The following is a 23,164-nucleotide window of genomic DNA, read 5'->3' on the forward strand; positions in this document are numbered from 1 at the left end:
CTGGCCTTCATGCAAGGTACACTAATTCCAAAATGGAAGTATAATTGAGGTGCCTACTCAGTAGGGATGTGGGGCAGAATTTTGTTTCTAGAATCCTATTAATTCCTGTTGCCTTTTATGGTTTCCTGCAGGGGCTTTATATGTACAGGATTTAATGGCCAGTTAGAAATACCCAACCTTAAATCCAAGGCATCTTCAGTCCTGTATTGCTAGAGAATAAGGCGAACACCATGTTTATCGTGTCTTGCAGTATTCCTTTTCTCCCCAAAATCATACACAATTGTGAAACGAATACATTTCTGGGTCAGATTAATTCAGAAACCAAGACAATTTGCCTTCAATTGTCAACAGAAGAAAACACCAGAGCATCTTAAGATATAACCTGACACTTGCTCAATATTCCACTATATCTAAAGCTAAGTTTGTTCAAACCTTGGTGAGGTAAAACCTTACCTTTAAAAGCATAAAGTAGTGGCAGTGACTTCTAACAAATAATTATGTGGCTCTCTGTCCTTGTCTTTAGTTTATCCTGACAGTCATTCTTCCTAGAATTAATTTATACAGCCTTTCCAGGTGGCTCAGTGGTAAAGAATTCACATGCCAATGCAGGAGATGTTGGTTTGATCCCTGGGTCAGGAAGATCCCACAGAGAAGGAAATGGCAACCTACTCCAGTATTCTTGCCTGGGAACTCATGGACAGAAGAGATTGGCGGGCTACAGTTCATGGGGTCACAAGAGTTGTATACACTTAGCAACTAAACAACAGTGGAGGATGTCACTAGGTTGCAGGAACTACTCTATACCTTGACATGCACTGACCGTGGGGTCCTCTGTCCATGGGATTTCCCAGGCAAGAACACTAGAGTGGGTTGTCATTTCCTTCTCCAGGGGAACTTCCCAACCCAGGAATCAAACCCAAGTCTCCGGCATCTCCTGCATTGGCAGGCAGATTCTCTACCACTGAGCCACCTAGGAAATCCCTACATCTTGATATAAGTAGTGGTTAAAAAGGTATATATATAAATATATAGTAAGATTTTTACACTCTAATCTGTGAATTATATCATAGTATAAAAGAATATGTTATCTCTTAAGACTTTACTTACTGCATAATTTACCCTTTAATTTTTCCCTTTTAGTTTGAACAAAGTGCTTTTCCCCTTGATAAAGAACATGAGATCATCAATATCCAGTTGACCTTAGAATTAAAGTATCTTAAGTCTCATATGGCAAATTTACTCTAAGAGGGGAAAAAAGCACCATCTTTCTTCAAGGATTAGCGTAAAAAGGAAGCTTAATGTGCATAATCCAACTATTTTACACCATTAGATAATCTTTTTAAGCAGGACATCAAAACATTCATAAAACAAAAGATCAAATGAAGAACTGTAGTAAAATAAACTTCTGTAAAACCTGTGTCAAAAAGTCCCTTTGATACTGTCTCAGGGCACAGAAAGAACTGTTGAGTAATTATATATGCTTTTTGTATTTTAGTATCAATAAGAATAAAGTACATAATCATTATGTATTTGTCATTGTGGTAAGCAGAGCCAGGTAAAAGGGCTGACAGTTTATTGATTCAGACATCAATCCTGAAAATAACTATTTCTGAAGACACTGAAAACCCATTAAAATCTTAGATACAGGTTACCTGTAAAGGAGCTAAGGAAAAACTACACACATCCCCTCTAAAGGGAGAGTTAAGCACCACTATGGCAACCTCACTACGGTTGTAACACTTAGCTCTCTTATATCAACTCCTTATAAAAGACATTATTTTCAACACTGTTTTAAATGGAGATTTATAACCAACGATTGTAAATGCTTTAAAGCCATGCAGTGGCAGGTCCTTAATGAATAATCAACTTCTTGAGTTTCTCTAACTATTATGGTTAATGAGAGATATTAACCACATATTAACTACTGTGTGAAAATGAGAGACACAGTGGGTTTAAAGGCAAGACAAAAATGGGATACACCGTTGACCTCACTGAACATCACACAGCATTTTAATTCAGGACTCACACAACAAAAGAGAAAATTTACCTGCCAAGCTGGAACAGAGGTTGAGTTGGACATGACTGTTTTTTGCAGCTCTTCAAGTACAGCATCTGGGAGAGGTTTTCGTGACTCCAGGAGTGGTTTACATTGAACTTGTCTCAAGAGTAAGATAACAGCTGGTAGATCAGGGTTACTTTTTAAATTCTAAAAATCAAACCCCAAACAGAAATACATGAGACAGGTTCTGAAATGTTAAATGTAAAAGGCAATGAAGCTATTCTCCATACTGGAAAAAAAAAAAAAAAAACCACACCTGAATTTAACCTTTTCTTATTAAAAAATAACAGCAAAAGTAAAAAAAGAACACTGATCACCTTGGGAATATCAAACTCTATACTTAAACTCTAAAATCAGTAATACTACTACTACAGTTTATAAATCATTTGAGTTAGAATGTCCCTTTGACTCGGTTTATTCTTAGGTGACAGCCTGAAAAATTTAGGTTCTGCATGTAAATAGCTGAACTAAGAAAATATAAAATTAACAATGAAGGAGAATATTATCCCTTATTTGGAAGAAACTGCATTATGTAAGAGGGGCTTCCCTGGTGATTCAACAGTAAATAATCCACCTGCAATGCCGGAGATTCAGGAGAAATGTGTTTGATCCCTGTGTCAGGGATCACGTGTTCGATGCCCTGGAGGGCATGGGAACCCACTCCAGTATTCTTGCCTGGAGAATCCCGTGGACAGAAGAGCCTGGCGGGCTACAGTCCATGGGGATGCAAAGACTTGAACACAACTGAAGCCACTGAGCATGCACTGACTACATACTATGTAAGAAGGAAAAAGCTATAATTTTTTTCCTTTCTCAATATCTTAATAAAAATACACATTGTCCTTCCTCCAGGCACAGACTTCTTATACCTATTTCCCTAAGCCATTTATTTATACCTTAAAACACATACATACAGACATAAAAGTATCATATGTGTGTATATATATATTTATAAATGTATATGTTGTTTGTGTGTATATATATATATAATAATTATATATACAATATGTAATATATATCCACAATATACACATACAAGAAGTTAAGGACAGTTCTCCAAGCAAGTTCTTCCACTACTGTTTTGGACATTTCTTTCTTTATTGTCTGTCTCTCAATAACCTAACTAATTCTTTATCTTCTATTATTAGGTCATAGTTCTAAATGTCCTTATTTCTGAAAGGTAAGTGATTGCTTTCTTCTAAGTAAGAGACTGGAACCTTAAAATGATGAGGAAAGGTTCATAAAAGTATCCCTTACTCTGTCAGAGAGAGTACGAAGCAACTGCCAATTTACGCTCACTAAACATTCACTGTATTATACACAACTGTCCTGAACCTAGATGGAATTTCTTAAATAAAAGAGATAATGTATGATTCTGCTCTTCAGAGAGTTCAAGGACCAAAGGGGTCTTTAGAGATTCATTCCTCTCTCTCTGTAAAATTCATAGTGATCTTTCAAAAAACATTTCTAGAAAGACAACACAATCTCCCAAGTAAGTATTTATGAAAAAAAAAAAAAAAGGTTTTTTCAGGAAAAGTGATGTCTAAAACTCTCCTTATTAAGTTATTTCTGAGTAGGTTTATAAAATTGATTTGTTCATTCAATAAGTATTTATTGAGCCTCTACTACGGGTCAGGCAAGGTCTAAGAAATTACTCACAGACACTACCATCCAGGTAGGTAAAAACTGACTACTCGATAATTTCAGTTTCTCACTTAACAATCCCCGCAGTCATTCCATGTGGTGCAGAACTTTGGGAAAACGCAGGGATGCTGGAAAACATAGCATTCTAAGGAGAGTAACTAGGAATCAAAGAAAAATACTACTTCCATAAGAAATACCACAAATAAATAAATTCAACTTTGAGTCTCAAGAGTCAGACACATGTGAGCTTAAACAGCAAGTCTATCAATTTCTACCTGTGAACTCTTATGCAAATTAGTTACCCTCTTTAAACCTTAGTTTTCTCTTTTGTATAAATGGGGATAATAATAAATACCTGCATCACAGGATTGTTGTGAAGGTCAAATACAAATTGCTAAATGTATTAACTAGCCTATAGTAAGTACTCAGTTAATACTGGGTATTATCTTCATCATCACCAGCACCACCATCACAACCAAACGCTCTCTAAATAATGTGCACTCTATTTTTGAAGTTATCTTCCAAGTAGGATAAGAATTCATGATCTCAATTCCATAAAAATACCTTTGTGCAAAGGGCTTCAGCTTCAGATATTCTTCCTGTGTCTATTAGACCAGTGACAGCTTGAGAGAGAGACCACCTTTCAAGAGACTGGTTGTAATTTTCATAGAGTCCTTTGTCTTTAACTACAATAAAACAAGTCAATGTTACAATTTTTTTTCTGCAGTTTATAATGTGTTCTCTGAGAAGTAATTAATTATTAAGTATGACAATAAAACTTACCACGCAATACAACTTTTACACATACCACTGGAATATCATAGACTATCTCAACATGAGACAGGTTTCTGAAAAATTTCACAGTAGGAATATTTGTGGCTGAATAACTTAAGACTTTTTATATTTCTGACTTATGTTTAAAAAAAAAAATCAGTCTTCAGTAAAACTGAAAATAATTCAATGAAAAAAGTAAAGATTTATTGCAGTATAATTGACATATGATAAACTGCACATATTCAAACTATAAATCTGATAACTTTTGACATAAGCATCCATCTGTGAACTATCATGACTATCAAGATAATAAACGCATCCACCATCATGAATAGCTTCCTCCTACTCCTTGGTAATCCTTCCTGTCCCCAACCCACCTCTCCTCCTTCCCTCTGCCCCCAGACAATCACGCATTATTTTCACTCACAATAGATCAGTTTGCATTATATGAAATTTCATATAAATGAAATCATAAAGTATAAACTCATTGGCATGTTACATAGCATTTAACATGGTAAATTTTACATTCATTTTCAAATATTAAAGCAACCTTGCATTCCTAGAATAAACCTCACTTGATCATGATGTAGTACTATCTTTTTTGTGTGTTACTGGATTTGAATTGTGAAAGTTTTGTTATAAATGTCTGCATCTGTTGTTCTGTAGTTTGTAATGCCTTTTTCTAGTTTCAGTATTCATGTAATGGTGACCTCATAGCAGAAGTTAGGAAATGTCACCACCTTTTCAATTTTCTGGAAGAGTTTGTATAGAGCTGGTATTATTTTTTACTTCAATGTTTGGTAGAATTCTAACTGGCCCTGGAGTTTTCTATATAAGAAGATTTTTAACTATAAATTCAGTCTCTTTAATAGATATAAAGCTATTCAGTTTATTTCTTCTTAAGTGAGCTCTCTGTCTTTTAAGGAATTTATCCATTTCATCAGCATTGTCAAATTTAGGGGCATAAAATTGTTCTTAAGATTCTCTTAAGAGCCTTTTTGGGCTTCCCCTGTGGCTCAGTTGGTAAAAGAATCTGTCTGCAATGCGGGAGACCTGGGTTCAATCCCTAGGTTAGGAAGATCCCCTGGAGAAGGGAAAGGCTACCCACTCCAGTATTCTGGCCTGGAGAATTCCATGGACTACAGTCCATGGGGTCGCAAAGAGTCGGACACAACTGAGCCACTTTCACTTTCACTATGAGCCTTTTAATAGCTATAGAGATGTATCCTCTCTCATTCCTGACAATTTTTTCCTGACACCTGGCTAGAGGTTTATCAATTTCATTGATCTTCTCAAAGAACTAGGTTTTGCTTTTGTTGATTTTCTGTTTTCTATTTCACAGATCACTACTTTTTATTTTCTTTTATTCTGCTTACTTTGGTTTAATTTCCCTTTCTTTTTTCTACTTTCTCAAGGGAGAAGTTGAGATCATCAATTTGAGGCCCTTCTTATTTCCTAATGTAGACATTTAATGCTAAAATGTTCACATAAGCAGTACTTTAGAAGCATCACAGAATTTTATATATTGATTTTTCACTTTCATTCAGTTCCAAGTACTTTCTAAATTCCCTCCTGCTTCATTCTTTGACCTGGATTATTTAGAAGTCTATTATTAAATTTTTGAATATTTGAGAATTTTCCAGATTTATTATTATTGATTTTTAAATTAAGTCAATTTTTAAATTAAGTCAAGTATTAAGATAACATACTCTGTATGATTTGAATTTTTTAAAATTCATTTATATTTGTTTAATGGCTCATAATACGATGTGGTGGTGAAAGCTGCTCAGTCATGTCTGACTCTTTGCAGATCCATGGACTACTATACAGTCCATGGAATTCTCCAGGCCACAATACTGGAAAGTGTAGCCGTTTCCTTCTTCAGGGGATCTTCCCAACCCAGGGATCAAACCCGAGTCTCCAGCATTGCAGGCAGATTCTTTACCAGCTGAGCCACGAGGGAAGCCCCCATAATATGATATACACAGGCAAATCGTCTGTGTATACTTGACAAAAATACACCTTCTGCTATTGTTAGGAGTACTTTCCTTTAAATGACAACTGGGTCAAGCTGGTTGATATTGTTAAAGCTTTTACTGTATCTTTACTAATTTCCTGTCCAATTTTTCTATCATTTATCAAAACTGTTGAATCTCTTTAATTATGAATTTATTGATCTCTCTTTTCAGTTCTACAAGTCTATTTCAGTTCCATAAGTGTATTTTTCCATAATTTTTCATTTTTTTCTACCTATTTTATTGGGAAAAACCACATGGATTTTATGTGTTTTGAAGGTTTGTTACTTGGTGCCTAAACTGTCCTTTTGATAAACTGATTCTAATGTGAAATGTCCCTCCTTATTATTGGAAATATTCTTTGCTCTGAAACCTTAATTTGTTTGAAATTTCTCCTTTCTTAAATATTTATTTACTTACTTGGCTGCATTGGGTCTTAGTTGTGGCACTCCAGCTTTCTTCTGATTAGTGTTGGCATAGTGCACCTTTTACCATTCTCTAATTTGTTAGATCATTTTTGTCTCTTTCAAAAATCTTTTTTTAAATAGATATAGAGCTAATTTACAATGTTTCAGGTATACAAAGAAGTGATTCAGTTATACACATCTACATATGTGTGTATATATATATACACACACACACATAGGTGTATATATATATAATATGTATATTCTTTTTCAGATTCTTTTCCATTATAGGTTATCACAAGATATTAAAGGGCTTCCTGGTGGCTCAGTGGTAAAGAACCTGCCTGTGATGCAGAAGATGCAGGGGACACACGTCCGATCCCTGGGTGGGGAAGATCCCCCAGAGGAGGGCATGGCAGCCCACTCCAGTATTCTCGCCTGGAGAGTCCCATGGACAGAGGAGCCTGGTGGGCTACAGTCCACAGGGTCGCAAAAGGTCAGACATGACCGAAGTGACTGAGCACACATGCACAAGATATTAAATACAGCTAGCCTGTGTTATAAGGCAGGTCCTTGTTGCTTATCTGTTTTACAGATATTTTATAGACAGCATGAGATTACTTTTGTCTTAAAATACAGGTCTCTATTTTGCTATGTTTCCTTTAAGCAGTACATAGTTAGCTCTTGCTTTTTTATCCAATCTGTCAATCTGTGCATTTTAAAGAGGGTACTTAGACCATTTATACTTAACTTGATTATTGATACAATTGGGTTTAACTCTATTGTGCTGTTGTTTTCTCTGTATTCAATGTTCTTTTTTCTTCCTTTCTTGGATTCCTTTTTATACCCCATTTTTTTCTACTTCGGTGGCTTATTACAAAGTTATAACTATATTTTTTAGTGTCTGCTTTTAGGTTTTAGAGTATTTATCGTCAACCTGTCACCATCTAACTTTAAGTACACTTGACCCTCTGTATCTGTAGATACGGAACCCACGGACAAGCAGAGTCAACTCTTATACATCATTTTATATAAGAATTGCGTATCAGTGGATTTTGATATCTGAGGGGGGTCACAGAACAAACCCCCCATGAATACGTACAGATGACTGCAATGTTTTACCACTTATAGTATAAAACCTTTACAACAAAATACTTCCATTTTCTCCTCCTGGCCTCTGTGCTACTGTCACATGTGCTTTAAACAGCTAATTATATGTTAAAGAGATTTCCATCTTGTCTTTTGTGGATCTGTTTCATTGATTGATTTTTCTCCTCATCATGGGTAGTATTTTTCCGCCTGTTTGCATGCTTATCAAGTCTTATCTGGATACCAGACATTGTGAATTTTACCTTGCTGGATGCTGGATATTTCTGTTCCTATAAAATTCTTGAGCTTTGTTCTGTATGCAGATAAACTCCTTAAAAATGATTTGATCATTTTGTCTTGTTTTTAAGCTTTGTTAGATGAGAATATAATAGCCTTTCATGCAGGGCTAATTCTGCCTATTACCTTTTGGCAACATCCTTCTGAATACTTTACCTTGAATGTATCATGTATTAAATGCTTTTTCAAACTTACTTGAAGCAGAAACAGCAGATAACAGTGCCAAGTATAAATCCATCCTCTTTGGCTGAGTGCTGCTCACCAGGGCCAGTATATCATCGGCATGACAAGCTGCCATCAGTCCAGCCCAGACAGCAGGATCACCTAGACATAAGAAATATAATTAGGAGGCTTGTCGATATCAACATGCTGCTGAAATCCACCAAAACTGAAAGTAAGAGTTTATAAACACCAAAAAATAAAATAAGAAAATGTTATCTACAGAAAAGTTCTATTTTCTTAAAGAAAAACTAACTCATAAGACACATTACTGTATTCATCCTTCAAGATTTGCCGTTTTTTCCAAACACATCAGAGGGTAAGAAATATCCTATTAAACTCTTCTTCCACTGCTGGTTACATGAGCAGTGCCTAGAGTACTATGCTGTTGGGGAAAGGTTAATTACAGTCACATTCACTGAATTCCAAGGACAAGTCTCAGTTGTGTTCATCACTGTCCCTATACTAAAGGCTCAGTCATACGAAAAACAAGCTAACACAATTTCTCAGTTCTTAAGAAAAGTTTGAAGCAAAGGAAAACCTCAAGACAACTCCATTTTACCTATGTTCTAAAAGCCAAACATGAAAGTCACTTTATCATTCCAAGTGAAGCAATTTTGATTATATATCCCTTCATTAATTTGATCTCTTTTTCCTTCCTTCACACCTTGATAGCAGTTTCAGGGCGGTGAGTTGAGAGGTAATAAAAGAGATTATGAGTACAGACTCTTTTCAAGAGTTAATTGTGAAAACAGAAAGCTGAACTCAGATTTGGAATTTAGGTTTTTTAATTTGCTTGGTCTTTTATTTCACAAATCATATTTTACAGGTTAATATTTTAGTTCGTTTGACCTTAAAGAAAAAACATAATTTTAAAATCCTACAAGAGGTTCCAGTTAACAATACAGTCATTTAAACATACTCTTTAGCTCTATATTTTAATTTTTTCTTATCTAACTGCCCCATCCAACATATACCTTCTATCAAATGTCTGAAGTAGATCTATTTCATTTATAGATGGTCAGTATTACTGTTAATTATACAAGAATCATTAGAAATGTTATGCAGACCAAAAATTTTTTTAAAAAATTAAGTAGTTACCTTGGTATTTCAAAATAGTTTCTGCCCAGATAATGACTACCTGATTTTAAATATCATGGAACATATTCAAATCTCGAATAAGAAAATGGGGACCATTTCCTAGAATTGATGATGTGATCTGAATACTACACAATGAGAGGCCCATGATTGAGTCCTAGGCCTGGGTTTTAGGTCTAACGATGCCACTAATTAACAGTGCAGCCACCTTTCCTTGGAACACATACTCTTATAGAACAAGGCATCTAAATTAAAGGATGGCTCAGGTGCCCTCAGCTGTAGTATTCTGCAATTTCAACTGAAGTGGACTCAATTTCTATATTTCTAAGATTAAATGAACAACTCATTTAAGGATCTTAGGGTATTCTATAGTTTAGATTTTTGGGGGAGGGATAGATATTAGCTGAAAGCAATTTCTCTTGCCACAATTCAGAAGAATTGTTGTTTTCTCTTCTAGAAATAACCAGCAACTCAAATTCCTTATGAAACAAAGTGATATATATACATACAAATATGTATACATATACACACATATATACATATATTATACTCGAAATCTAAAGTTTTTCATATACTTGGCTAAACATATCTTTTAATATCACAGAATCATTAATCTAACAGACATTGGATTTCCTTCCATTCAATTTTACATTCTTGGGATTACATTTAAATTTCTGAAAAGATTTCTTGGAGTACCATCTATCAAAACTTTGTTTAACTAAAGATCAATAGAGCCTAGGTATACAGCCACTACACATAACTACAATTACATTCACTTTCCTGGGCAATCTCACCTTTCTTAAGTGTATCTCACTTACATAAGCAAAGACTTACATCAATCATTCTAGATCCACAGTAAGAATTCTTGAGAGCAATTCTGTACCTAATAACTTGCTTGAGAACACTTTTAAAAATCAGACACTTACCTAACATGTAACACAGACAAAACCAAATATTTAGGTTTCTTTTTTTTCTATTTCAAAAATGAAAGAGAAAATAAACAAGGACAGGTCTGTCTACTTGTTTTATAAAATAATCTCTGAAGTTTAGTTACAAGTCTTATAATTTATTGTGAAGATGACATCAAATCTGTTCTTTGTACAATCTGTTTCCCCACAGTCCCTGGCCAAAAGCAATAGCATTCTGATCAAACAAATGTTTGAAGTGCTCTGGTGGAATATATTGTTTAAAGCTATGTTTTATATTAAAAACAATATTATGTAAAAATACACCCCATAACCCTACTTTGCCAGACTTTCCAGTCCTCTAGAGCATTTTTCCAGTAGTAGCAATGGAAGAATGCTGATGCCATTTATAGTAGTTCCTCGGGCCTTTGGTGATTAACGGTACACATATAATTCTGGTTAGAACTGAGAAGAGGTTAGTTCAGGTGAGGTCGGCACCCTGTCAGTTCTAACAGTTACTACAAAATACATATCTCCACTCTTCAAGAAACTAACTACACATAAAAGTAATTAAACATGTTTATTAAATAATTTAGTAGCTATAGATAAACCTCATTAAACCTGACTGATGGGAAAACAGAAATAAAACTACTTCTTGAAAGTACATAATTCAGATTTTCAATAATGGTTAATGACCTATCTTTAAAGAGATTTTCCTCTGAGCCTGCTTCAATAACTAATTATCTCTCAAGTATCAGTAACTGAATGCAGATAATCAACTAATATGCAAGATCTTAAAATATTTTAAAATTCTCTCATTTCATAAATGTACAAACTTTGCTTCACAAATGCAAGATGTACAGAATCCTATGCAATGAAATGGATTATATTATATTCACCTGGAGAAAGGAGAGCTGCCTTCTGAATGGTCTTTAGTGCAGTATTTTTCTCATCTTCTGCTGAATTGCTTCCCATTGCCAACTGATTTACTGCAGTGTACAGTAATGCCTTCTACATAAGAGAAAAGAAGAGTGTTACCAATTCTCTCTACAGCTCCTTGACTTTCAAAGTGATGAAAAATAGTACTATACTGAATATGATCTGACCCCTGAGCTTAAGAAAAAAATTACTCATTCATCAATAATATTATTTAACAAGTAAAACATTCCCCTGAACTGGGGCAAACTAACCTTTCCATGATTTGAGTCCAGAATATGAGCCACATTTCCTGCCACTGCACCTCCCTATAATAGTAAACAAATGATTACTTAGATAAATGCATAAACTTTCATGAAAAAGTAAAAATTAAGACTGATAAAATCTTTACATTAAATCATTTGAAAGGTTCGGTTTTATCACATTTATATTAACTTTTAAACTTCCTGACAGTCATATCCAACTCTTTGTGACCCCATGGACTGTAGCCCACCAGGCTCCTCTGTCCATGGGATTCTCCAGGCAAGAATACTGGAGTGGGCTGCCATTTTTTTCCAGAGGATCTTTCCGACCCAGGGATCAAACCCAGGTCTCCCACATTGCAGGCAGACTCTTTACCCACTGAGCCACCAGGGAAGCCTTTAAGCTCCCTAAGCACCAACTTAATACCACTGTTTCAAAAAAACAGTTTAATATTTTTATAAAAGAAAATTTTTTCTACTATGAGAATTTCAACTCTGCTGTTTTACAATTTTCATTAAATGTCCAAGAATTACATGATTTCACAGTGGTAACAAACAAACATACAACTTTCTAATATACAAGATTGTGAAACAAAGATTCAGTGGAGATTCCACAAAACTTATTTTAAAATAAACTAATATAACTTCACTCCAAGAAAATATAGTATTTTTAAAACATCTACAGACCCTAGCAAAATGAGTAACTAAAAGTTCAGAGTATCGTGAAACTCATCACTGCCTCAATAATCTACTCAATACTAAAAATAAGGAAAATCTATGCAGCATCCTAGGTTTCATAAAATTGGCTTGAAATTCTTAATTTTTAAAAATTCAATTTGACGTTTCACCTGGTAAAGAAAGTAAGTTGTAAGAATGATCTCATTTTAAATAAGAAGTATACTTCTAATGTATACTTCATTTTACATCATTAAGTGTATCACAAATATTTTTAAAACCATATTTAGCAAATAAAGAAAGCTAAAAATAAACTTTTAAAAAACATGTCAACATAAAACAAATAGAAGATGAATTAAAAAGAAGGTTGGTTCACGAGTAAGGTCTGAAATGATCCATCACCACAACTACTAACTGTGATTTTGCTCAAGTTATTGAATCTTTATGTCTCAAGTACCCTCCTCTACAAAATGAACTTAATTCCAGCTACTTCATAATGCTGTTGAGATTAAATGACAAGACAGATAAAAATGCCAAGCACAGCAGCTGACACATAAATGCTTCATCCCAGAGTCTAATAATGATGGTCTTTCAGGTTCTTGGAACAAAACATTCACTGAAAAGAACAAACTGTGGGATAAAACTTTGCTACTCAAAGTGTGGCTTGTATACCGGCAGAACTGATATTCTCTGGGAGGCTGTCAGAAATGCAGAATATCAGGCCCCACCCCACGTCTACTGAATTAGGTTTAAACAAAATTATGGGGTAATTTCATTTCATGTTAAAGTTTAATAAGCATTTAAATAAAATATAAGAAGCCTGTATTATTAAAAGCACTGGCTAGCTGACAAGATATTAAGGACTTTTCAAGCCAAAACTAAAAGGGAAAACTGAAATCCACAGAGGTATAAGTGAAGGAAGTCAGTTTGCAGTTCCTAAAAACTTTTAATTTCCAGCTTGAAGGACTTGTGGGTGAGGAATCAGAGTCCAGGATTCACACAAGAAGCAAGTATATAGGAAACCTGCATCAAAGTAAGCTGAGCTCCCCCACTCCTGGCCAAGGGGATACACATTCAGATTTAGGGTGAATCAGAACTAGACCAGGATTCAAATGACCCTGAAAACCCAGGCACTCAGTAGCCTGTACAGTCCAGAAAGCTCAAGCTATAAACGTTCTTTAAGGTGGTTCCAGATTGGTGGAGCTCCCAAGTATTGGCATTAAAAAAGTACAACTTCTTTCTGTAGACAGTTACCTTAATACTAGGCCTCAAATTATTTTCACAAACAATCTTCAAGTTTACACAGTCAATCAACAAACAAGGCCAGTATGAAAACCAATAAAAATAACAAACAAAAACAGATGTACATAGACTTCAGATACTGGAATTACTAGATGTAGTAAGTGTTCAAAACACAGTAGCTACTACCAATATGTTTACTACCTAGTTATGTAAAGCATCAAAGGCCATATTAACCACAGAAATTAACAAAATACTTTATTGACTCCCTGAAAATATCTTGCTGGTACGAACTAACAACAGTGAAAATCCCTTTTATGGAACATCAATGACTTCATATTTAGACTTACATTTTTAGACTTAAGCACTGTTCTAGTTGTTATTTTCTTATCTTTAAGAAACTTTTAAATAAAACTATTTTGGGGTATTCTGAAACACAACAGCTAATGCTTCCGAACTATGCGCTGTGCTTAGTCGCTCAGTCATGTCCAACTCTTCAAGACCCAGTGGACTGTAGCCCACCAGGCTCCTCTGTCCATGGGGATTCTCCAGGCAAGAATACTGGAGTGGGTTGCCACGCCCTCTTCCAGGGGATCTTCCCAACCCCGGGATCAAACCCAGGTCTCCCTCACTGCAGGTGGATTCTTGACTGTCTGAGCCACCAGGAAGCCCAACTTAATCTGTATATATTCAAAAAAGTCCCCCTCCTTCTTTGTATATTCCATAACACCCCAGCAGCACAACAGTACATGGAAGAAACTCAGTGTACCATTTGTTGAATAACTAGTGAAAAACTTCATTAAATAACAGAACTCCCTCGCTGTATTAATTATTTTCCAGAATGATAACAGTAATACTTTAAAATTACATACTACAAAATAAGCTACTTTACCTTTGGTCAGAATTTAGACTGTTACTCACCTTTGCATTTCGCTGAGTATACTGGGCAACCACTCGGGACAACAGGGACCAAAGAGCAGGATCAGCTGGGTTACTGTAACAATCATCGAAAGCAGAGCGCTTTAACCACAAAAGTACCAAAAAAAATCAACATTTTATTTAGTACCTAAGTTAAAAATCTTCTAAACATCTAAAACAAGTTCAAATTAATTGTCCACGTGTATTTGGAAGTGTCTGAATTTTTAGAAAGAATATTTTATCTCTTTATTGAAATAAGAAAGAAAAATCAGCAATGTGATGAATACAGAGCCATGAGATCCAATCAGGAAAGGTTAAAGAAATCTAATATGTCAAGTTCAAAGAAAACACAGGGATCAGAACAATGGAAGGAAAATAAACTACAGATATAACACTTTACTGTTGAAAATAAAACAAATAACCACTATGACTAATGACAACAGTTTTCTACTTTCCAAATGTTGAATATATTACTGAATGCTGAGTGGCCAAAAAATTCCTAAAACCATTAGACTGAACAGTATCAAATAACAAACTGACAATATCACAAACTTGAGAGTTTGTAAGAATTTTCATACAAAAAAGATTTGGGCTTTAATCTGAATAAAGGAAAATTTTCTGTTCTCTTTTTATCAAGTGAATTTTGTATTTAAATCACTAAACGTGAAAAAACTGTCAATTACCTGGTCCTATGTACAGTTTCATAAAATCACAACCTGGTTTCCAAATATACACAATTACCTCATTGTATAATCTTAATCGGTAAGATCCCCTGGAGAAGGGCATGGCAACCCACTCCAGCATTCTTGCCTGGAGAATGCCACGGACAGAGGAGCCTGGTGGGCTACCGTCCGTGGGGTCGCAGAGAGACACGACTGAAGCGACGTAGCACACGCGCACATACTCTTAACAAGGTTCAAACAGCAAAGACAATCTCATCGAGGACAACTGGACCCAAGTCCACAAGTACGGAATTTACCTGTGAACAGCTCTGGATGCTTGTCTCTGCACTGCCACGCTGCGGCCTTGCAGGGCACAGATGGCTGAAGTAAGAAGGCTCCTCTGATAATCACTGTTCTGTTTGCTGTGCTTCACTAGCTCGTTAAGTGCAGCTTTTGACAGTGTAGCATCCTGCATTGCCAATCCCAGAGCACACAGGGCTTGAAGGCTTTCCACTGTTGGTTCCTTTAAGATAGAGCTGTAAACATATTTTTAATTGCCTATTAGCCATGAGTACAATAGTCTGTAACTATTAGAACACACTCAACAGCAGGAAAAACAGTGTATTTATAGATTCACCAAACTGTGGCCCAGCTTTATGATAAATACAAAACTAAGTTCCATGGTTTCTAGGAACCGTAATTTCCCTGAATTTCTGAAGCAGTTAGAAGGTACCAAGGACCTTCACAGAGCATCAGTAGCCAAATTTCTTTTCTGGTCTTTTCTTATCTACATTTAGAAACAAATACACAGTACAGTCTCTTTGGGTCTCACAGTTCTAGGTAAATAATTAAAATAATTTTGCTAAAATCTTTTGGTTTCAGTAAAATCCTAAAAGGTATGAATAATAAAGAAAAATCCTTAATCTAAGATCTGATTTTTATCATTTGTAAAAACATTCTGTCTTACTGCTCTGTGGTATTTGAAACCAGAGCTAGTATATATAAGTACAAATACAATCTATATCCACCATACTCCAAGCGAGCGTATTTATAATTGAAGGAGAATTTAAATTTTGTATGTAAGTATCCAATTTTTTTTTTCCTTCTTTAACTGTGAAATTTTATGGAGGTAAAAGTCACTAATGTTAGGAATCCTCATTAATTTAAATGAAGAAAATAAGCTCTTTACAAACTCAATAGAACTTCTAATAATAATTATGAATGTGTACTATAATAAAACAAAGGAATTTTGAAAAATCTGTTAAACAAAATTCATTAAAATATAATAGAAATACTTATAACATTATGAAATATCACACACCTACCACTATGTCTTTTTATTATTGAGGGTGGGAGGATAAATTGTTTAGAATCTGACTTTGACAAACAGGTACAAAATCATGAATTTTCATGGGAAGCTTTGGTGTAAACTTAAGCATCCACAGGAACTTTTTACCATAAGGGTTAACGGAGGCATCCGAATATGGAATAGTATCAATTAGTAAGTCATTTCCAGCAATACAAATAATCCACATTGTATGTTGGACAGCAAGGAGATCAAACCAGTCAATCTTAAAGGAAACCAATCCTGAATATTCACTGGAAGGATGGATGCTGAAGCTGAAACTCCAATACTTTGGCCACCCAATACAAAGAGCCGACTCATTGGAAAAGACCATGATGTTGGGAAAGACTGAAGGCGGGAGGAGAAGAGGACGACAGAGGATGAGATGGTTGGATGACACCACCAATGCGATGGACATGAACTTGGGCAAACTCCGGGAGATGGTGAGGGGCAGAGAGGACTGGTGTGCTGCAGTCCAAGGGGTCACAAAGAGTCAGACTCAACTAGGCGACAGAACAACTAACAACAAAAGAAGACTTTCTAATCTGTGTCTTGGTTCAAAAGGGAAAACCCCTACCTATTCTAATATTTATTAATATACAAAATCTAAATTATTAATGGAATAACTACATCCCATTAGGCTCACATGTGCTGAAGGCAGAGTACCCGCAAGCCGTCCTGTATCACGTGCTATGGATTTTACATGTAATTATTTATATCATAAATTCTATGATGCTGGTAATCAGATTTTTCCCCATTATATATTGAATTTATTCCTATTCCCCTTAAGCACCTAGGACACTGCTTAGTTACCAACATATGAATGCCAAACAAGATCAATAAAGAACTGAAATCCTAATTTTTCACGGAATGGAAGTCAGAGAACAGAATCCAAGGGGCAGCAAAGGGAGCAGTTTGAAAGATGACATGGAGAGAACCAAAAACGAAGAAAGAAACATAGATCATATAAACTACTTAGCCATGGATTCAGTAACACACAAAAAGGGAGGTAAAGGCCTTCCCTCATAATAGAAGGAGAAAAGAATAAGATAATATTCTATTATTTTTCTCTACTTCCTCCAATGTTCAAAATGGTTTTGGGAAACAGTAACTCAAGATTAATCTGAGTGAAAGTCACTAAGTCATGTCCAACTCTTTGCAACCCCATGGACTATACAATCCATGGGATTCTCCAGGCCAAAATACTGGAGTGGGTAGCCACTCCCTTCTCCAGGGGATCTTCTCAACCCAGGGTTTGAACCCAGGTCTTCCGCATTGCGGGGAGATTCTTTACCAGCTGAGCCACCAGGGAAGCTCAAGATTAATCTAATCATATCTAATTTGGGGTTACTTTTGCTCTTGATAATTTTCAGTAATATATTAGCATCTATGATTCTTTTGGGGGCTTCTCAGGTGGCATTAGTGGTAAAGAACACATCTGCCAATGCAGGAGACATAAGAGATGTGGGTTCACTATGGAAAACAGTGTGGAGATTTCTTAAAAAAACTGGAAATAGAACTGCCATATGACCCAGAAATCCCTTCTGGGCATACACACTGAGGAAACCAGATCTGAAAGAGACACGTGCACCCCAATGTTCATCACAGCACTGTTTATAATAGCCAGGACATGGAAGCAACCTAGATGCCCATCAGCAGACGAATGGATAAGGAAGCTGTGGTACATATACACCATGGAATATTACTCAGCTGTTAAAAAGAATTCATTTGAATCAGTTCTAATGAGATGGATGAAACTGGAGCCCATTATACAGAGTGAAGTAAGCCAGAAAGATAAAGAACATTACAGCATACTAACACATATATATGGAATTTAGAAAGATGGTAATGATAACCCTATATGCAAAACAGAAAAAGAGACACAGATGTACAGAACAGACTTTTGGACTCAGTGGGAGAAGGCGAGGGTGGGATGTTTTGAAAGAACAGCATGTATATTATCTATGGTGAAACAGACCACCAGCCCAGGTGGGATGCATGAGACAAGTGCTCAGGTCTGGTGCACTGGGAAGACCCAGAGGAATCGGGTGGAGAGGGAGGTGGGAGGGGGGATTGGGATGGGGAATACATATAACTCCATGGCTGATTCATGTCAATGTATGACAAAACCCACTGAAATGTGAAGTAATTAGCCTCCAACTAATAAAAGTAAAAAAAATAAAAAAAATAAAAAAAATAAAGGAAACTGACCAATGTTACACACACACACACACACAAAAAAAAAACCTTAGGTAAAAATATACTTCAGATTATTGATGCCAATATTCTCCATGACTTTTAGATAACTGTAATTAATCATGTAACTGTAACTGTTGAATTTTATAAATTACTGTGGTCCTCAAAGAATCATTTGAACACTAAAACCTCATCAGTTTCATATTTCTTATCAATATTTAAGCAATATTAAACATTAATATTACATAAAAATGTCCTTAATAGAACAATTAAAACATTGGTATATGTTGCTTCTAAAATGTAAACATCCTGTTTTTAGACATCTTTTACGAAAAACATATGTGTTCAAACAAAATTTACATCAATTAAAAGTCTTAATGGTTTCTAAGTCAAAAAGAAAAAAAAAAAGAGATGTGGGTTCAATCCCTGGGTCGGGAAAATCCCCTGAAGGGAGGGCATGGCAACCCATTCCAGTATTCTTGCCTGGAGAATCCCACAGACAGAGGAGCCTGGCGGGCTACAGTCCATGGGGTCACGAAGAGTTGGACATGACTGAAGCAACTTAGCATGCACATAATTCTTTCTCCTAAGCTATTTGCAAATTTGGGTCTTCTGAACATGAGTGTATCCACGTAAAGTGACAAGATTTTTAAAATTCTGACTGGTTTTCTCAAGAGAAGCTAAGAGGAGAATGAATTGCTTACTTATTATACAAGAAAATTACTTTAATCAGGATGAGACAGAAGCATGACAACGAATAAACAAAAACAAAGCTTATCCTATAAGAAGTCATTATGAACTAGTGACCATCTGATCATCTCTGTCCTCCTACTTGGCCACTTGATGTGAAGAACTGACTCATCTGAAAAGACCCTGATGCTAGGAAGCCTGGAGGAGAAGGGGACGACAGAGGATGAGATGGCTGGATGGCATCACCAACTCAATGGACATGAGTTTGAGTAAACTCTGGGAGCTGGCGATGGACAGGGAAGCTTGGCATGGTGCGGTCCATGGGGTTGCAAAGAGTCGGACACGACTGAGCGACTGAGCTAAACTGAATCTTTGTAGGGAAGCATAATTTGAAGATGCATGGAGGCACTTTTTTGGTTTTCACAACAAATGAAGAGAGCAATTAGTGTGATGGGAAACAAGGATGTGATCTTCCTGCAAGGGGTGGAAGATTTCTGTAATATGAAGATCTGTACCACTAAAAACACCAATAGAGCACTCACTGATAACCCCTGTCTAATAGCATACATTAATCATCTACTGCTTTTTAAGGAATTAAGGTCAACTTTCTCAAAAGAATTTTCCAAAAGTCAAAATCACCATATAAACAACCACAGATATCAGAGACTACTATTTTATTAAACTATCCCCAAAATACAGAAATAGTTACCAGTTATACTGGTACATATACTTTCTTTAGACTCAACTTTAAATTAACTTTATCAGGCTAACCTGAAAAGGGAAGAGGAAAAAAAATTTCTTTGGGAACCCACTGGGCTGAAAACAAGCCAGTTATGACTGCCTTCACTAAAATTTTATAATCCTAAGAGGACAGCTGATCAATTACTGTTTTAAGAAAATAAATGATACACACAGAGTACACGATGGTTCTGAAGAACTGAATGAATTCAGAATTAAGAATGAAGCCATGATCTCTACCTATCCAGATAGGTCTGATCCCTTTTGTTCACCAAGAAGTACCTAAAACATTAAAAACTTCACTTCACATTGCTTCCAATTTTAACCCAGTATTTTTAAGTATCTGGTCATTTGAGTGTTGATGTCGTCTATACATACCATTTGAACAGCAATGTCTTGGCTACATCCATTTTTCCTTGTTTATATTCCACTATTGCCAGAGCTGTCAGGATATGAGCTTTGTCTTGCTCTGATTCAACAATTGCCAAGGCTCTCTCATACGCTGTTACACAGAATTGGAAACAAAAACAAAACAATATAAAAGCAATCCTGATTGACAAATGATCGGATTTTTCCTTTCCTAATCCTATTTTTGAAAAAGATCTAACTAAAATTACATCTTATTATTCCCTTGCTCTCAAGTGAGTAGGATAAAAATTTATAATAACCTAACTTGGTTTAACTGTTCCAAGGTGATTCTGGGAATACCATTAGGATTATTATGTGATATTTCTCAATCCTCATCTTTAGAATCTATAGACAAGTTTGAGTCACTATCTTCAAAAGAAGTGGAGGCCTATAATCATTGAGATATCACCCAAATTCCCATGAAGAAACCAGTAACTCCATGAAGCAGCCCTTACAATGAGCTACGCACATGTAAACTGGGCCCATACAAGGGAAAAAGGACTCAAGGGACATTTTTGGAGAAACTGAAATGATAATACACTATCACTAACAATGGCTGAGGTCTTCATTTACCAGGAAAGTACACGGAAGCTCTGTGGAGTAGTAAATACTGGCTTTCAGTGAACGTGAAAGTCACTCAGTCGTGTCTGACCCTTTGCGACCCCACGGACTATACAGTCCATGGAATTCTCCAGGCCAGAATACTGGAGTGGATAGCCTTCCCCTTCTCCAGAGGATTTTCTCAACTTAGGGATCGAACCCCGGTCTCCTGCACTGCAGGCGGATTCTTTACTAGCTGAGCCACAAGGGAAGCCCAGGAATACTGGAGTGGGTAGCCTATCCCGACTCCAAGGGATCTTTCTGACCCAGGAATCCAACTGGGGTCTACTGCATTGCAGACAGATTATTTACCAGCTGAGCTATCGGGGAAGGCCATTTACTTTCAAATGCTACCTTAAACATGTACCATAAGTGATCCTGGGTCTCAGTTTCCTCATCTAAATGATAAAGGTGACATTCAGTTCATAACACTATGAACTGAATACTAGAAGGACTGAACTGAACTGAACTGAACTGAAAGGACTATTCATCATCATGTACTAAATGAAGGAACAGACAAAAAGTACCATTATCATGCCTCTTATCAGATTTTTAATAAACACTACAACTCCGACCACCATCTTAATATTACACCTTTCTGTGTATAAGCTCATTATGATTCAAATTCTCAGCTCTGGAAAAGCAGGACATATCCTTTAGCTTCACACAACATACTTACCTTTGCTGCTCTCCTTGTACACACCCTTCATAAACAAAGCTAATGCGAAACCTATGATGTCTTCTAAATCCTCAAGGGGTGTTGACTTAAAAGCCTGGATAGCTTTATCATATTCACCAATGGAACTAAGAAGCAAAACATAACTTACTTTTAATATCAAAAATCATTTTGGCTTATATCATCAAAATTCAGAGATATAACTAAAGTTCTTTGAACAACTTAACCTACTTCATCTCTCAGTGTTAAAGCTGCATAAAAGACAAATAGAAGACATGTCACTTATCTCAAACAGGATATATCAGAGGGATCTAACTTCACACTTTGCTTCTTTTAAATTATATGTGAAAATGAACAGTGCTGCTGAACTACAAATGGTCTTTTTTTTAAACAAACTTGAATTAAACTTTTAAGTTATAAAAATAATTTCCAGCTGACTTTTATTATAATTTTTAAGCTTAATACATTAGCTAAAAATTACCCTGTGACCATGGGTATACCATCTTTGAGAAGCTTAGCAAGTCATAATCAAGCCTAACCTTTAGGTAAACTGGTTATCTACACATCTATTTTTTTTGAAGGGCATACAGATATATTAAAATTCCACAGACAAAATCATACATTATCTTCTCTGTATTTAAAATGAATTAAAGTAAAAACTGCGATATATAATATTAAAGTAGAATGCCTTTTAATAATAACAACAACAAAAAAAACCCTTTTGTTTATTTAAAAATGAAGACATGTTGCCACCACCTGGAATAGACACACTGTACCTTTGAGACTCTTATTTCTGGTATTTACCACTATATTCAGAAGCTTGCTTCTATTTTTAACATGTTTTTGGAAATCTTTTCATAAAATCCTTTTAATCTTGAAGGAGTGGCTGGGAGCTAACAATATGGGCAATATTTGCTTCTAAAATTAACTTCATGAACATAAAAGAATTTAAAAATCAAACTCAAATTTTGACAAATATTTAATGAAGGGAAGCAGACTACCTTAGGTGTTTATGGATATACACATGTATTTTTAAAGTATTTTTTAAATGAACACTATCTTCAAACATTTGATTACTTTTGTAGAGAAAAGAATGAAATTAGAGAAAGACACAAGGGCTTCAACTTTATTTGTAACTTTTTTCCTTTTTAAGGAAATCTGAAGCCTATTAACAGAATTTTAAGATCTGCTAAATCTGAAGGGTAACTATTCACCGAATTATGCTCCATATTCTTACTGTATTTTGCATGTTTAATATATTTCATAATAAAAACAAAGTAAAAAGAAATCAGATGACCTATTTTTAATGGGAGGTATAAATTTTCTTCTAAA

The 23,164-nt window shown here is 35.6% G+C and overlaps 1 protein-coding gene across 4 annotated transcripts in view; it reads right to left on the reverse strand.

Moving 5' to 3' along the window:
• The window catches only part of SKIC3 (SKI3 subunit of superkiller complex), a 103,631-nt gene that overhangs the window by 24,193 nt on the left and 56,274 nt on the right, over nt 1–23,164 (reverse strand). For all 4 annotated transcript variants that reach the window (XM_061152029.1, XM_061152031.1, XM_061152032.1 and 1 more), the window contains 9 exons: nt 21,836–21,960; nt 20,527–20,650; nt 15,497–15,715; nt 14,521–14,593; nt 11,698–11,751; nt 11,407–11,518; nt 8,481–8,609; nt 4,268–4,389; nt 2,048–2,206 (listed from right to left, as the gene is read on the reverse strand). In XM_061152029.1, coding sequence (XP_061008012.1) covers nt 2,048–2,206; nt 4,268–4,389; nt 8,481–8,609; nt 11,407–11,518; nt 11,698–11,751; nt 14,521–14,593; nt 15,497–15,715; nt 20,527–20,650; nt 21,836–21,960 — 1,117 coding nt within the window. The remainder of the gene's footprint in view (nt 1–2,047; nt 2,207–4,267; nt 4,390–8,480; nt 8,610–11,406; nt 11,519–11,697; nt 11,752–14,520; nt 14,594–15,496; nt 15,716–20,526; nt 20,651–21,835; nt 21,961–23,164) is intronic.

The sequence above is a fragment of the Dama dama genome, chromosome 9 (genome assembly GCF_033118175.1).
Source record: "Dama dama isolate Ldn47 chromosome 9, ASM3311817v1, whole genome shotgun sequence".
NCBI lineage: Eukaryota > Metazoa > Chordata > Mammalia > Artiodactyla > Cervidae > Dama > Dama dama.